This window comes from Rhinopithecus roxellana, chromosome 18 (assembly GCF_007565055.1).
Source record: "Rhinopithecus roxellana isolate Shanxi Qingling chromosome 18, ASM756505v1, whole genome shotgun sequence".
NCBI classification, from domain to species: Eukaryota; Metazoa; Chordata; class Mammalia; order Primates; family Cercopithecidae; genus Rhinopithecus; species Rhinopithecus roxellana.
In genome coordinates, this window is record NC_044566.1 from 71164840 (window position 1) to 71180272 (window position 15433).

At 35.9% G+C, this 15433-nt stretch overlaps 1 protein-coding gene across 4 annotated transcripts in view; it reads left to right on the top strand.

Annotated features, from left to right (window-relative positions):
* PAN3 (poly(A) specific ribonuclease subunit PAN3) overlaps positions 1-15433 on the top strand; it is a 157430-nt gene that overhangs the window by 80914 nt on the left and 61083 nt on the right. For all 4 annotated transcript variants that reach the window (XR_004054774.1, XM_030922461.1, XM_030922462.1 and 1 more), the window contains one exon: positions 315-462. Coding sequence is in view for 3 of the 4 variants with exons in the window: in XM_030922461.1 (XP_030778321.1) it covers positions 315-462 (148 nt within the window). In the remaining variant the exon portion in view is untranslated. The remainder of the gene's footprint in view (positions 1-314; positions 463-15433) is intronic.

Here is a 15433-nt window from a genome sequence, read left to right on the forward strand (position 1 = left end):
GTAATCTCAACCTCCCGGTTCTCTAAAACATAGTAGTTTGGTAATGATGCATGCTTGATAATAAAGACAAATTTTACACATTACTGAGGTTAAAATTCTGCAAATGAAATGATTAAAATCTTCAAATTGATGATCAAATTTCCTTTAAGAAATTTAGTTATGACACACCAAAATATGGAACCTAAAACACTTGTTAATCCTTTCAAGAATATATTTTACTTAGTAAATAAAGCACTGTGGAATAATGCCTAGTAGATTCAATGTCTTTTTTTGGCTTAAAGTGTGTTAACTTACTATATTTGATTTTTAAATAGACACCAAATCCTACTGCAAGCGAGTTTATTCCTAAAGGAGGATCATCCTCCAGGCTGAGTAACGTGTCCCAGTCAAATATGTCTGCCTTCTCTCAAGTTTTCTCTCACCCATCCATGGGAAGCCCTGCTACTGCTGGATTAGCACCAGGTAAGTTGAGTAACTATTTCCAGTGAGTTCCAGATACCAAATCTGTAAGCACCATTTACTATTAATTTATCAGAACTGAAATTGTATACTTGAATGATTCACACTTGAACAAATTATGAGCTTTATGTTCTAGTTTTTGGTACCATAGGCCAAATGTGTAGTTGAGAATTTTAAAGCAAAATTTAAATATGAATGAAATTACAAATAAGAATTTTTATATATAAAACTCACAAAAAAATTTAAAGGGGAAAATGGTTATTTAGGAAAAAAATTATCTTTTTGTATTTCTCTATTTTTAAAACTTTGTGCTGTTTCACTCAAACTTATAAAGGCATCAGAAATAACGGGAATATTTATGTACATATGCCTCAGATCTACATATGCCTTTTGTATTAAATTTCTAAAAAATAATTTATATAATTTGACATCTTTAGATGGTATTCCCTTTCAGATGTTTGATTATAAATGCTATAGTAGTAATTTTAAATTGGGTAAAGTGTTATAAACAGTAGTAGGAAAAAATATATTCTACATAAGGGATCATTGCAGTAGAGAAAACACTTTTTAGTCATCTTCTGCCAAGTGTACCGATAATGACAGAAGAATCTGAGCAAATGTGCTTGTACTCCAGAATTCCTGAAGGCATAGTTCAGTGCCACCCTTTGAGAAATCTATGATTCTTTGCAGTCTTTGTTTTTATCTTAAGAAGTCATGCAGATTTTTGCATCTACTACTCCATAATGTTTATTTTAATATAAAAATATTTAAATTTTTAAAATTAACATCACTTATCCCCACTGCTGTATACCTTGATTTGGAAAGCAAGGTGATATGCACAATCATATTAATAGTAAGTCCTGAGCAGATTGGTATCTTATGTTTGTCAAATGTTTGAGTTGCACACACAAATTATGCTTCTAGAACCTATACAGGAAAATCAGCACTTGGTCTTGGACATTAAAAAAAAAAACAGAAACAAAATGAAATATATATACCCACTAAAAGCCAAAGGATGTATCTAGATCAGCTGAGAACTGGTACTGCCTCCAGGGCTTAATCCAATTAGTAAGTAAATCTTTGATTTAAATACTGATATATCTAATTCAAGGACCTCTTTGGGATGAAAAATGGGAGAAGATAAAGATAAAGGGGAGTAGAGCATCTGTTTTAGCATTAAAGTATCAGTGTACTCAGAGCTTAATAACCTTGTGTTGCTAAGGATTTTGTCAGCGCCTCATTTCCCCACCATTCTTTCTGTCTTACTACCCGCCTCCCTTCCAACTCCCCTCCCCCGACTTGTTCCCTTACCTTTTCTTCTACTTTGGTTTTTTTTCAGGTTCAGTTAAATTTGTAAGCATTTTCCTTTCTTCCCTAGAAAGCAGTGTCAGAATTGAATATCTCTGGTAGCCTAAAAATTTTTTTGTAAGTAATGTACTACTATGATTTTTCTTTCACTGAGGTGTGTTCACATTGTTTACATGAGCGTAATCTACAAGTGAGCTACACATTTTAAAATTTCTTAGACAGACATTGTCTAGACTTCTGAGCAGTGTTGTAATTCAACTTTATATGTCTCTTTCCAAAGCACCCGCAATAAAGGGATCCATACAGCAATCAGAAAACTTTGGCCTTCTTAATTACATGCCAATTTATTTTGGTCTAACAATGCTTCCTTCCTCGTATCAGAAATAAACATTTTGTTAACTTATTTCATAAGACTAATTTAGACATGCCATTCAGAAAAAAATTAGCCTTTTCAATTGGAGGAGTTAAAAATATTAAAGGGAATTTTAAATTTAAAAACACTCAATTTAAAAAAATCCATTAATGCTTATGGTATAGGTATAAGCTTATTTGGAGGTAGGTATATTCATTGGTCCCATTTGGACCTCACAGTTGAAACTTAGGGTGAAATTAATTAACTTAAAAGTTAAATTAGCTGAAAAACTATTCTTCTACGTAGTCCTAGCATTAAATGGTTATTCTAGCTCCTCTTAACAATGAAAGTAATCACTCCCTGGAACCATTGGAAATAGGTCATTATATCATATGAAATGTATTCTTGAATTCTAATAACTGTTATTTTAAAAGTGCTCTTCATTCACATGACAAGTCAGTTAAAATGTTTTTAACAATGATGAATGATTTTGCATTAATTATTTTTTCTGTTTGGTTATTGGCTTAACACTCTGGAGATGAGCAAAGAAAAAAACTTTGAGTCTGCCTTTCGGAAAAACCATTGTACTCTTAGTGTCTGCCGTCATTTCTTACCTACAAATGTTATGTTGTTTAAGGAAGGGTTCTTGACATTTACATTGTAAGGTTATAGAATAAATACAGAGTTTATTTGCCTACGTTAGTGGTGATTTAGTTTATTTTTAATGCTTACTGTCTATTATAGGTGTAACTCATTAATTTTAGTTACAAGTTTTTAATTTTCTTTTAAAATTTCTATCCCCAAAACTATTGCCCTTGAAAGTATCAAATTACTATAAAATATGAAACCTTAAATACTTTTGACACTTATGTAAACTCGGGTAACGTCATTTCATTATGTATGGGAAAGTACGTCTCTAAATATATTTTTGACCAAATATATTTGTCAGAATTTTTAGGCCAATTTATTTTGGCCTAATATTTGAGCCAAGTTGAGTGGATATGAAGAGTGCGTTTCCTCAAATTATGAGGAACAGAGGCATAATGCCTGGCACAAAGGAGACCCTGAGTGAATCACATTGCTTTTTTAAAATGTGTTTTGATCACTTAAGAAAAAATAAATCATATTTTTGGTATATGTCTCAATGTAAGAAATAAACCTTTATACAAATATTTGAATTTAATCACAGCTGATTAGGTTTAAAAGACATTGAAATATGTGGCATCTGTTTCAATCAAATTGTATACACACCCATTTTATTCTTTTTTAATTTAAGGAATCAAGGATTTAGAGATACAGTTTTGTTATGCACATTGAACCTATGAACAGTAGCTGCATTTCTAAGTGTCTTTTGTGAAGGTAGTTGTTTTAGTGATACTAAAGATATGGCACTTGGGCTTCATTGTCTTTGAGAATCCCTACAATTATGCATATTTTTATTTTTAAATATGCATTTTTCTCTGGCAACAGCTTTTATTATCCTCTCTGAGGTTCATAGCCTTCCAAAAGTTAAGAACTACTGTTTTTTTTGTTTTGTTTTTTGTTTTTGAGACGGAGTTTTGCTCTTGTTGCCCAGGCTGGAGTGCAGTGGTGCTATCTCTGCTCGTTGCAACCTCCACCGCTCAGAGAATCACTCATTTAACACAAGTTAAACAAGACTAATTTCCAGAGTGTTATATAGTAAGAGTACTTTCAAGTAACAGCCTAAAGATACATTTTTCTACTAGCTCTTGCTTAGGCAGAGGGGTTTTTTTTTTTGACTAGATCTCTGGAAACCAAATTATGAATGTGTTTAGTATATGAAATAATAGTTTATACTTTCATTTTTGTGTCATGAAAAGCCTTTTTTTTTTTTTTTTTTTTTTGAGTCTGAGTCTCGCTCTGTCCCCAGGCTGGAGTGCAGTGGCGCCATCTCGGCTCACTGCAAGCTCCGCCTCCCGGGTTCCTGCCATTCTCCTGCCTCAGCCTCCGGAGTAGCTGGGACTACAGGCGCCCGTCACTGCGTCCGGCTAATTTTTTGTATTTTTACTAGAGACGGGGTTTCACCGTGTTAGCCAGGGTGGTCTCCATCTCCTAACCTCGTGATCCACCCGCCTCGGCCTCCCAAAGTGCTGGGGTTACAAGCGTGAACCACCGCGCCCGGCCGAAAAGTAATTTTATCATGAGAACTAATTGCTCAATGTCCTTTTTCATCAGAATTTTTTTCCCAAGTATTTTTAATAGTAGACATAGTTAACTAAGTCTTCGTGTACTTTAGATTTAATTACCTCAGTGTTAACAAATCTGCAGTGCCACAGTGTGTTTGAAAGTGACTTAAGTGCAGTAGGAACAGCACACATTTCTGGGTAGTGTTCTTGTGTATCATTTGGTGGTTTAGTGCACAGTTGTGTCTCAGGAATTGAGCGTCTCTCCTTCTGCTTAATGATTATGTGTGGGCCCTTGGGAGGGGCAGAGGTGAGTTCTTGTATTTGCAAATGTCATCACTGATTTATAAATGAGAAAACGAGTCACGGTGACTTTGAGCATTTTTCAATATTCATTCCTTCAAGATGAAAATAGTGCAAGTTTATTTTTTAATCATTAGATATGTTTTCTTGTAAATTATTATTACTTTAGAGAGAGGGTCTCACTCTGTCGTCCATCCTGGAATGCAGTGGCATGGCCTTAGCCCACTGCAGCCTCCAGCTCCTGCTCAAGCAGTTCTCCCACCTCAAACTCCTGAGTAGCTGGGACTACAGACAACATGCCAATTAAAAATACTCTTTTTAAAATTTTTTTGTAGAGACGAGTTCTCACTTTGTTTTCCAGGCTGGTCTCAAACTAACCTCAAGTGATCCTTTCTCTTCAACCTTTCAAAGTGCTAGAATTATAGGGGTGAGCCACCCCACTCAGCCTTTCTTGCATATTATTAAGGCAATCTCATATACTTGATATGGGGAGAATCATTTAATTATTATACCAAAATTAGCATTATTAAATAATTGTATTCATTCATTACCAAGTTTATTTTAGGTTTTTGGGAAAATAAATCCGAAGAAAATTATGTTCTTAGATCCAGTTTTTAAGAAATACTGAACAGTCATTTCTTATATATTCCTGAGGTTATGGTGCCAAATTGGTGGGTAAAATTGGCTAATACCCTTTTTTAAAAAAAACATTTTTAGCTTGAGAAATATGTGAGGGAGAAAGGGAAGGGAAAGAAAAAGGGGAGATTAATCTTAGTCATTCTTGTTCAGAAATATCAAAACTTATGAATGCTATAGACTAAAAGTAGGTATTTGTTCATAATGTTGAAGGATTGGGATAAGCAGATCATTTTCAGTTTTAAAGTTCTGTGCTAAAAAATAAAATTCCATGATTGATTAGCTCTATGGCATTTCATATCATAGATGAGGAAATGGAGGTTTTATATATTTAAATTACATAGTAGTTGGATTAGGCAATAACATGATATTGGTTATCAATCTAAGTGGAAACCTTTGGGATTTACATAGTCCAGCCTTGTGCCAGTCTAGAGGTGGCATTTCTGACAGATTGTCATCTAGTCTCTGCTTAGTCACTTAACAGTAATATAAGGAATTCATTAACTAACCAAGGCAGCCAGCCAGTATACATTTTAACGATTTGAATATAAAAGAAAACTCAGTCTTCTGCTAAACCAAAGTCTGTCTTGTCTATCTTCCAGCCACTTGTCCTAGTCCTCTCCTTTTTTGTTGAATGGGAAAACAAATTTTTCCTATATGATAGTGCTTTTAGTTATTTTATTTTTCAGACTGGTTCTATGTGTGTCCATATAACTGATTTATTTGTAAGAGACAGGATGGCATCAGGCACTGGGGAGAAGTGTTACTCAATTCAGCGAATTGTATAGGTCCAAAATTGTGAACTCTTGTAAGTCATAAGGAATGGAACACTAGTGTGGGTAAAATAAAATCCACAGATATGTCTACCTAGCTATATTACTACTTTGATATCCAGCTAAGGAGTGTACCATTGGGAAAATAGGAAACTCTTTGGAAACTGTTCTTTTTTTGGGAAAACATGATGAATCTATGGTCTCGAAGATGGTGAATATCTAAGCTCAGGTTTTAAATTTCATTATGTGTTTTAGGGCTCTACATTAAGTGTTTCAAGGCACAAAAACTCTATAAGCTATTGCTTTAGATTACTTTGTGTTTACTAAGTGATATAATTATTAAAAATAAAATTATAACCATATTTATGTAGTTCTTAAGTATCAGTTTTAATTAACATAACATAACATAACAACATAACATAACAGATTTTCCTTGTAATTGTTTCTCAGAAGTCTACTGTTAAATGGATTCTGTGGGATAGTCAAATAATTATAGCTCAAATTAATTTGATATTTCTGTCTAAATTGAATTCTTTAAATTAGTTTTGTACTTAATATCAATAATGGCAGTTTGGCATTAAAGTATCCTTCTAATTGTTTTAAATATTAATTAGATTTCCTAAACATCTCACAAATTGCTTAAGAAGAAGGGACTATACTATTTCTCATCTAGTACAAATTTAGGTATAAATGGTGCTTAATAAATGCTTACTCAATAGATAAGGCTTCATTTTTGTCTTGGAAAATACTTTTGTAATTGTTAGGTATCTCTTAAGTACAGTGAATTTTAATTAAGAAACATCTTTGAAGAACTTCTAAAAACTGCAAATATTCAAGAATATGCAGGTGAATAGTCAAATGAGGAACAGAAATGTGCCTGTTGACAAAGTTTGACAGCATCAAAGCTAGAGTCACTGTGTGTTTTGAGATGCTGAAGCATTCTTATAACCAATTAAAGTATTTGTATTTTTACATTGCATGTTTCCACTCTTTGTAACTACTTTGTTTTTCAGGTATATTCAGCAGATTCATTCAAATCTTTCCAAGTTCTTTAGTTTGGAGATTACTTTCTACATTAAAAAAACAAGTAAAGTAACTATTTTATGATTAAGATCAGGGATCTCAAGGTTTTCGTGAAGTGGACCTTTTAATTGCCCTGTAATGAGGAGCTCATCCTAGAAGGAAGCTCCTCTGTGTATGCATGTGTAAGAACACAGATTGTGATGCCCCTGGGAAAGTTACTAACAGTAGAACTGTAGAATCGTAACAGGGTTGGGAGTGCCTGCTGGCTATATTCCCTTCTCAGTTGGGAATTTCAGGAAACTGAGGCGAGACGTTTATGGCGCAGAGAGGGATGTGGCTGCTGCAGCTGGCTTGGAGACCTGTCAGGTAAGGCTTAAATAGCTACCAGTAGATAATATTCTACTGGTTGTGGAATCCCTGGTTAATGGGTCCTGATAGGTATAAGAGTTCCTTTTGTGAGCTTCCTGTTTAAATCTCATTGAATTGGATGTTCTGTCCCATAATTAGAGGGTAGGGGCTGGATGGGAGTGGGTAGGGATTCCCTTTAACTATGAGTTACCGATCCAGTGATCTACAGCTGCAGCAAAGTCTCTTGCTGCTCTTGGACTGCTTTCAGTGTATTGTGACTCAATTGCCTTTAGAATATGGTACCGGTTCTACTGAAGCAACTGTGTGATTTTCAGCGTACCGCTTGGTTTCTGTGTTTTAGAGTCTTCAGTTCTATAAGAAGGTAATAGTAGATGATTTTAAGTCTTTCTGATCTAAAATTCTGTTTTTTTGAGACGTGGAAATCTGTGGAAGCATAGAGGACAGTAAACAGAGACAGAAATGAACAGTGATGAGAAGTAGTAAAAAGGGAAGGATAACATTTGTACTAGACTTAAGAAAGATTTTAGAAGGCATATAGACTTCTTGACATATTCTGTGTAAGTAGAAAATCTTCCCATGGCTCCCTTTGTTTCATAGGTGGAGATGAGGGGAGTTTTGTTTCAGCGATATAAGATTAGGTTCTGGGGTGAATCAGAGTGTTGTATTGGTTCTGGATGAACTGAGAAGCATAAAGGACAGGTATAAATAAATGCTCAAGAATGTTTCTGATCTGATTCGTAGCTGAATGTGGAGAGTTAAATATCCATCTTCCTTCCACCTCCTTCTTTAGTCAAGTAGGTTGAGAGCACCAGGGATCGTTTTTTCTTTAACCTTTTAGCTCAGTGATACCCAGAGCAATGTGCCTATTCGGAGGAGAAGACAGTGTTTGTGTGAATAAATTTACTGTTCTGTGTGTTACATTTCTAGTTAGGAGTGGTCCTCTAATTCTATAGGAATGAATCAGATGGTTGTAGCCCCTTCTGTTTCTTAAATTGTCCTTTGATTCTTCTCAGCTTGACCATGAAATTCGTCTTTTTCTTATTCTTAACTGCCTTTCAGATGTAGTTACTCTAGAGTGGGGCATGTAGGTAGGGTCTTAGTGAAAGGAGAGGTTGGCTAGGATGCTCTTCACATAGCTTATAAGGGACACAAGTCAAGAGCTTCTCAGGCTTCTCAAGATGTGGCCTTTTTCAAGTCCCCAAAGCACATAGGCATGTAAATCCTGCTCATAAATGCCTGCAATAACCTAGATGTAGATTGCATGTTTATTATGGTAATAATGTTTAGTTCTAAATTTTTCAGTCACGAATCTCTTACATATTGATATGTCTGAAATAAGATGTTTTCTTACGATTTCATAAGTACTTTCATATATTTTACATGTGGTTGTCTAGATTTTAGTGTGGTATTCCTGTACATAGTAACTAATAACTAATAGTCATTTGGTGGGGGTACCTTTGAGAAAATAGTAAAATTAACATCAGTAAACAAATTAACATTAAGATTAAATATGTTAACATCCTATTGATGTTAATTGATACTGATGTAAAAGGTATCAGTGTATTCACCAGCTCCTCTCTAAGCCATAGTTAATATAGGTTGTAATCTTACTGCTCACTGTGCGTGAGGTGGTGTAAGTTAAACTGCCGAAACACATAGGTCCAAAATGTAATGACATGGCTTAATATGAAAAAAAATGTATTTCTTGCTTTTGTAACACTCCCAAGGCAGGTGTTCAAGTGGCTAGGATGCTCTTCGCATAGCTTATAAGGGACACAGGTCAAGAACTTCTCAGCATCTCTCAAGTGAGCTAGAAAGGAAGGGCGAAAAGCGTGAAGGAGCAAGAATGGGAAGATGGGATGACCCAAGTCTGAAAGTTTTTCCTATGATGACTTTTGACTAAAATCTGGACTTAAATTTTATTTTAAGCAGCTTGGCTGCATTTCCCAGCCTCCTTTAGAAGCAAAAGTTTCAACAGTTGATCCTGGTTATTTCATGAATATACATTTGGGATATTTTCTCATTTGCGTCTTTTGTAATGACTTTAAAAATATCACCAAAGCAGCTGCAATAACTGATTTATCTAGCGTCAGGGAAAATGAATCTTTCCAGCATACTTGAATTTTTTGGATATCAGAAGCTTACTGTTTTAATTGTCAGAACTTTATATTTTCACAAATTTTTCCATAGTACTCTCTGGCTTAAAACAAAACATAATCTTATTTTTTGATGACTCTTGTTCAACTATATGTGCCTCAGTAATTGTGTTGAACCATAATACACTGATACCCTTTACATATCCAAGTTTATAGAGCAGTTTATTTCAAGTTATGTAATTACTTAGATTTGTTATTCTTGCCACTGGTCTTCTGCTCCAGTGAATTAGATTATAACTTTTTGAAGGTAAGGTCTTTCTCTTGCTTCTGAATCTCTTAAAATGCCTGAAAGTAGTGCCTTGAATGGCCATAATCTGGCAAGCTTACTTTATTTTTTTGTTTTTATTGGTAACTCTGTTGTGCTGTTTATGACAGTGATTCTCAAATTTCAGTTTACCAGAATCCCCTGGAGGCTTGCTAGACCCCAGCATTTGCATGGTCCCATCCCCAGAGTTTCTGATTTAGTAGCTCTGGGTGAACCAGGGAAGGTTTGCTTTTCTTATGTGTTCCCAGGTGTTGCTGGTGCTGCTGCTTGTCCTGGGACTTCATTTTGAGAATGACTGCTCAATTTAGAACTGTTACAATTCTTATCTCCTCTTTCCTCTTAAACTCCCTTTCTCCTCTTCCTCCCAATCGGCTGAGAGCTAAGAACACAAATACATCTAATACCTCTTTTTTTTTTTTTTTTAATGAGAAAAAGGCTTTGAGTCAAAGACTTGAATTGTTTCCTGTGAATAAGGTACATGAGCTTTATGTTATCTTTTGGCTGAGGCTAGTATCACTTCATTTCTGGTTAATGTCTGTGTTCTGAATACCTAAAGTTATCGTTGAATTCATGAATATAGGGGTTGCCGATGCTTAGTCATGAATAAATCTGGGAAACAGGGATTCCTTCTACCTTGGTAATGTTAGTGAGACAAAATATAAATTAGTTACTATAACTTTTAGTTTTTCAAGATACTTAGAAAATGAGTAGCATAAGTACCGTGGCTGTTTAAAATTTAAAACCTTTAAGCAGAGTCCCATGGATGGGGGGTGGGAAACAACCCTATGGTTCTGGAACTAGTAATCAGATATCTTTTATTTACATGTTACACTTTAATGTGTATGTTTTAAAACTGTTAAAAAACATCAACTAAATTGTTCACACGAGAACGTGTTCCGGCAACAAAAGAAAGAGAAAATAAGAGAAAACAACTACATTGTTCATGTTAGATAAATAAGAGGCGCTTATTGATTCAACCACAGTTTTCTTGAGATCAACTTTAATTTTTGTTTGTACTTTGGTGGTAACTTTTTTTCATTGGAAAGAAATCCAAAATTAAAATTACATTGTTAACTAAATCTTACTTTTTTGTGTGAAATTTTGTAATTAATTTTCATAAGGCACTCTGTCTTAGAGTGAGTTTCTTGTTTGTAAAGAAAACAATACAACTTATCACTATGAATGAAGGACACCATTTACTCAAACATTCACTACCACTCGAGAAGAAAAAATGGTTCTTTTGAACCAAAAAAGTTATATTTAGTAGCTAACACCTTTCTTCCCAGTTTTGGTGCTTCGTTTAAATAAGTGTTATTATTTAAAAGATTGCTACCATTGTAGAGTCTAGGGAGATCCTATCATTTTAGATCATTTGGCCAGTTTGGGGACAAGCAGGTAGGTTACTGTTGTGTTTCTTCAAACATTATAGAGACCAAAGTAACTAAGCTACTCTTAACAGGCTAGTGGGTAAGGTTCCTCCTAGTTTCTATATAGTTAAAACCCTGATGCTAGTTTTTAAAAATGTGTTGAATTATTAATGTTTTTGGGATTTAGGCACTGCACTTTACACGGTCAATATTCTAATGATATTTGTTGAATTAATTAACGGGAGTTCATCTAGAAATGACACCTGATACAGGCAAGACTGAAGTTACGTCAAAGGGAAGATTACTATGCATAGACAAGGAAAACAGAGTAATTGTGCAGGCTGTGATCTACATCAAATATTGAAGACTGTGTGCCTGATAAAGCTCAGGTTGAATTAATCATATGAATTATATAAATTGACATGTGCCTGAGTTTGGTCAATAAGATTAAATAGATTTTATGAGGACGCTTTAGGGTACTTAATTATTTTATTAATGTTTATAGTATTTCTAATACCAGATAGTCGAAGTATCTATCACAGATAGATATTTAGCCAGAATGAAGTATGATTATATAAATTAGTTGATGAAATTCTATAGTTATTAAGGGGAAAATCAGAGATGGAAATTAAGTTGCAATTATTTTGGCTAGGTCTACATGGCCTCTATTAAAGGTGATTTACATGTAAAAATAAGTCTAGGCAACAACATAGCATGACTTGGTCTTTCAAAACAAACAAAAAACAACCATAGGCAGGTATGGTGGCACACACCTGTAGTCCCAGCTACTTGGGAGCTTGAGGCAAGAGAATTGCTTGAGCTCAGGAGTTCAAGGCTGGAATGAGCTATGATCACACGACTGATCTCCAGCCTGGGCAGTACAGTGAGACCCTGTCTCTAAAAATGAAAATAAATAAATAAATAAAACTTTTTAGAGCGTGTTGAAATTTGTTATTTTATTGCATAATATAAAGAGAAGATTTTGTACTTTTAATCAGTTTATGGTGTTATAATTGAAATGTCACTGTTATGCGGGAATAAGATAAACATTTCACACTTTTCCTTTATATTTACCCAAAAGTGAAAACCAGTTCTTGTTTATTTCTCAAAAAAATGAAAAAGAATACTTTATATTTGTAGTCTCATTCACAGAATTCCTAGTCCCCCCCCCAACTTTGGAGGCCGTAAAAATGAGGATAAGGGGTTAGAAATTTCCAGAAAGTTACTGTTGTTAAGATAGACATTGAAAGATAGCAAAATAAGAGTAGAATTAGGTATCATAAAGAGCATAGTCTTTGAATCCAAGGTTCAGTTTACCACAAATCTTGATGTGGGATACTTCAAGAATAGGAAATTCTATCACATCTTAAAAAACTGTTGTTTTAATGGTAGCTATTGATTGGACCCACTTTAAGTGGGATATATTATATTTGCATATAGAAGATGAAGTTCTAATAGCTTCAACATAAAAAAAAAATTCTATGAAATAAATGTATGCTCACTTTGGCAGCACATACACTGAAATTAGTTTCGAGGATGAGCAACCCTTATCCAAAAACATATTTTTTTTTTTTTTTTTTTTTTTTTGAGACAGAGTCTCGCTCTGCCGCCCAGGCCGGAGTGCAGTGGCCGGATCTCAGCTCACTGCAAGCTCCGCCTCCTGGATTTAGGCCATTCTCCTGCCTCAGCCTCCCGAGTAGCTGGGACTACAGGCGCCCGCCACGTCGCCCGGCTAGTTTTTTGTATTTTTTAGTAGAGACGGGGTTTCACCGTGTTAGCCAGGATGGTCTCGATCTCCTGACCTCGTGATCCGCCCGTCTCGGCCTCCCAAAGTGCTGGGATTACAGGCTTGAGCCACCGTGCCCGGCCCATATTTTTTTAAAGACTCCTTTTTATTATGTTAGGCTAAAATTGTTCTTCTTTTTTTTTTTTTTTTTTTGAGACTGAGTCTCGCTCTGTCGCCTAGGCTGGAGTGCAGTGGCGTGATCTCAGCTCACTGCTCCGCCTCCTGGGTTCATGCCATTCTCCTGCCTCAGCCTCCCAAGTAGCTGCGACTACAGGCACCCGCCACTACTCCCAGCTAATTTTTTTGTATTTTTAGTAGAGACGGTGTTTCACTGTGGTCTTGATCTCCTGACCTCGTGATCCGCCCGCCTCTGCCTCCCAAAGTGCTGGGATTACAGGCGTGAGCCACCGCGTTCGGCTTATTAGGCTAACATTGTAACCTGTTGACAGAAAATAACATAACCATGATCTATGGGGAAATCTGGCCTCTATGAAAATAATGATTTGTGAGTGTACATGTTCCTCATCAATTTTACGGAACAGGTTTTTAGGTTAAATTCACTGTAAGACTTATATGAATTTACAGATTAGAATACTATTATCTTTTTTTTCTTGAGTAGCTTAATAGATATCCAGCATGCATATTGTTAAACTAGAATATGAAAAATTTAAATCAGTAATTCTCAAAGGTAAATGTATTGGTGTAGTTAGGAAAATCATGGGTATTAACTTTGGATGGTTGCTTTTAGTAATTCTTTAAAAAGTGGAAAAAATTATGTTAAAAATCTCATATAGAGGAGAAGGGATTTTTGTGATTTGCTCAAGTGCATTTTTTCCTAATGTTTTGGAAATTATGCACTTTTTTTTTTTTTTTGAGGTGGAGTCTCACTCTGTCGCCCAGGCTGAAGTGCAGTGGCATGATCTCAGCTCACTGCAACCTCGGCCTCCTGGGCTCAAGTGATTCTCCTGCCTCACCCTCCTGAGTAGCTGGGATTACAGGTGTGTGCCACCATGCCTGGCTAATTTTTGTATTTTTAGTAGAGAAGGGGTTTCACCATGTTGGCTAGGCTGGTCTCAGACTCCTGACCTCAAGTGATCTGCTTGCCTTGGCCTCCCAAAGTGTTGGGATTACAGGCATGAACCATAACGACCGGCCTGGAAATTAGGACATTCTTATTAGAATTGTGACTGACTTTGTTTGGAGGAAAAGTGTATTGTGTAGCTGTGTGCATTTTTTATGTTGCAAATTAATTTTGTGCTTGAACATTTATTCCTTGAGGAAGCTTTAGAGCTACATCAGGATGTCATCAAATCAGTGTAGAAGTTAAATAGGCTTTTATAGTTTCACTGGCAAATATCAGGTTTATAGTCTTTGTAAAATCTAATCTCCCTGATGTCTTCCCTTTGTATTTCTATAAAAAGAATATAGCTGCATTTGTTTCAACAGAAATTCTGTTTTATTACATTAACATTGGTTTCATGTTAATCTTTTAAAAATTAACCAAAGATGTATATCAGCATTTCCCAAGGTGCTTTTAAAATATGCATTGTTGACCAGGACCCCTAAACCTACCAATCCAGTTTCTCATCCAGATCCTCCATTTTTCTTTTCTTTCAGTTCTATGAATGTCTTTTTTGGAAAGCCTTTCAGGTGTTGTGATGTCAATCCTATTTAAGAACCAGTGCCGGCCGGGCGCGGTGGCTCAAGCCTGTAATCCCAGCACTTTGGGAGGCCGAGACGGGCGGATCACGAGGTCAGGAGATCGAGACCATCCTGGCTAACACGGTGAAACCCCGTCTCTACTAAAAATACAAAAAACTAGCCAGGCGAGATGGCGGGCGCCTGTAGTCCCAGCTACTCCGGAGGCTGAGGCAGGAGAATGGTGTAAACCCGGGAGGCGGAGCTTGCAGTGAGCTGAGATCCGGCCACTGCACTCCAGCCTGGGAGACAGAGCCAGACTCCGTCTCAAAAAAAAAAAAAAAAAAAAAAAACCCAGTGCCTTAAGAGAGTTGAGGCAGTTAAGAAGCACTAGTGTGGTCTGGTACAGTGAGGGAGAACAGGCTCACCCTTCCTCATACTTTCAGTTCCACATGGGTTTTGTTGTTGTTGTTATTTTAGGAGGCAGGGTCTTGCTCTCTTTTCCAGGTTGGAGTGCAGTAAAGTGATCATAACTCACTGCAGCCTTGAATTCCTGGGATCAGGCAGTCCTCCCACCTTGGCCCCCGCAAAGTTCTGAGATTACTGGCTTCCACATGTTAATAATTAGAAGAAAACATTAACATACTGTCTTAAAATTTTTCATGTTTTGGAGTTTGGTATGATTATTAAGATACTATCTGTACGCATGTGAATGTATAATTTCTATATGCTATAAAAATTATAGGTAACAAGGATTTTAAACTGATTAATTCATTTTCCCATCTTCAGTTTTCTCTTTTGCTACTTAAGCTATGTGAAAATCTCTTAATTGCCTTAGGAGAATATGTCCTCAC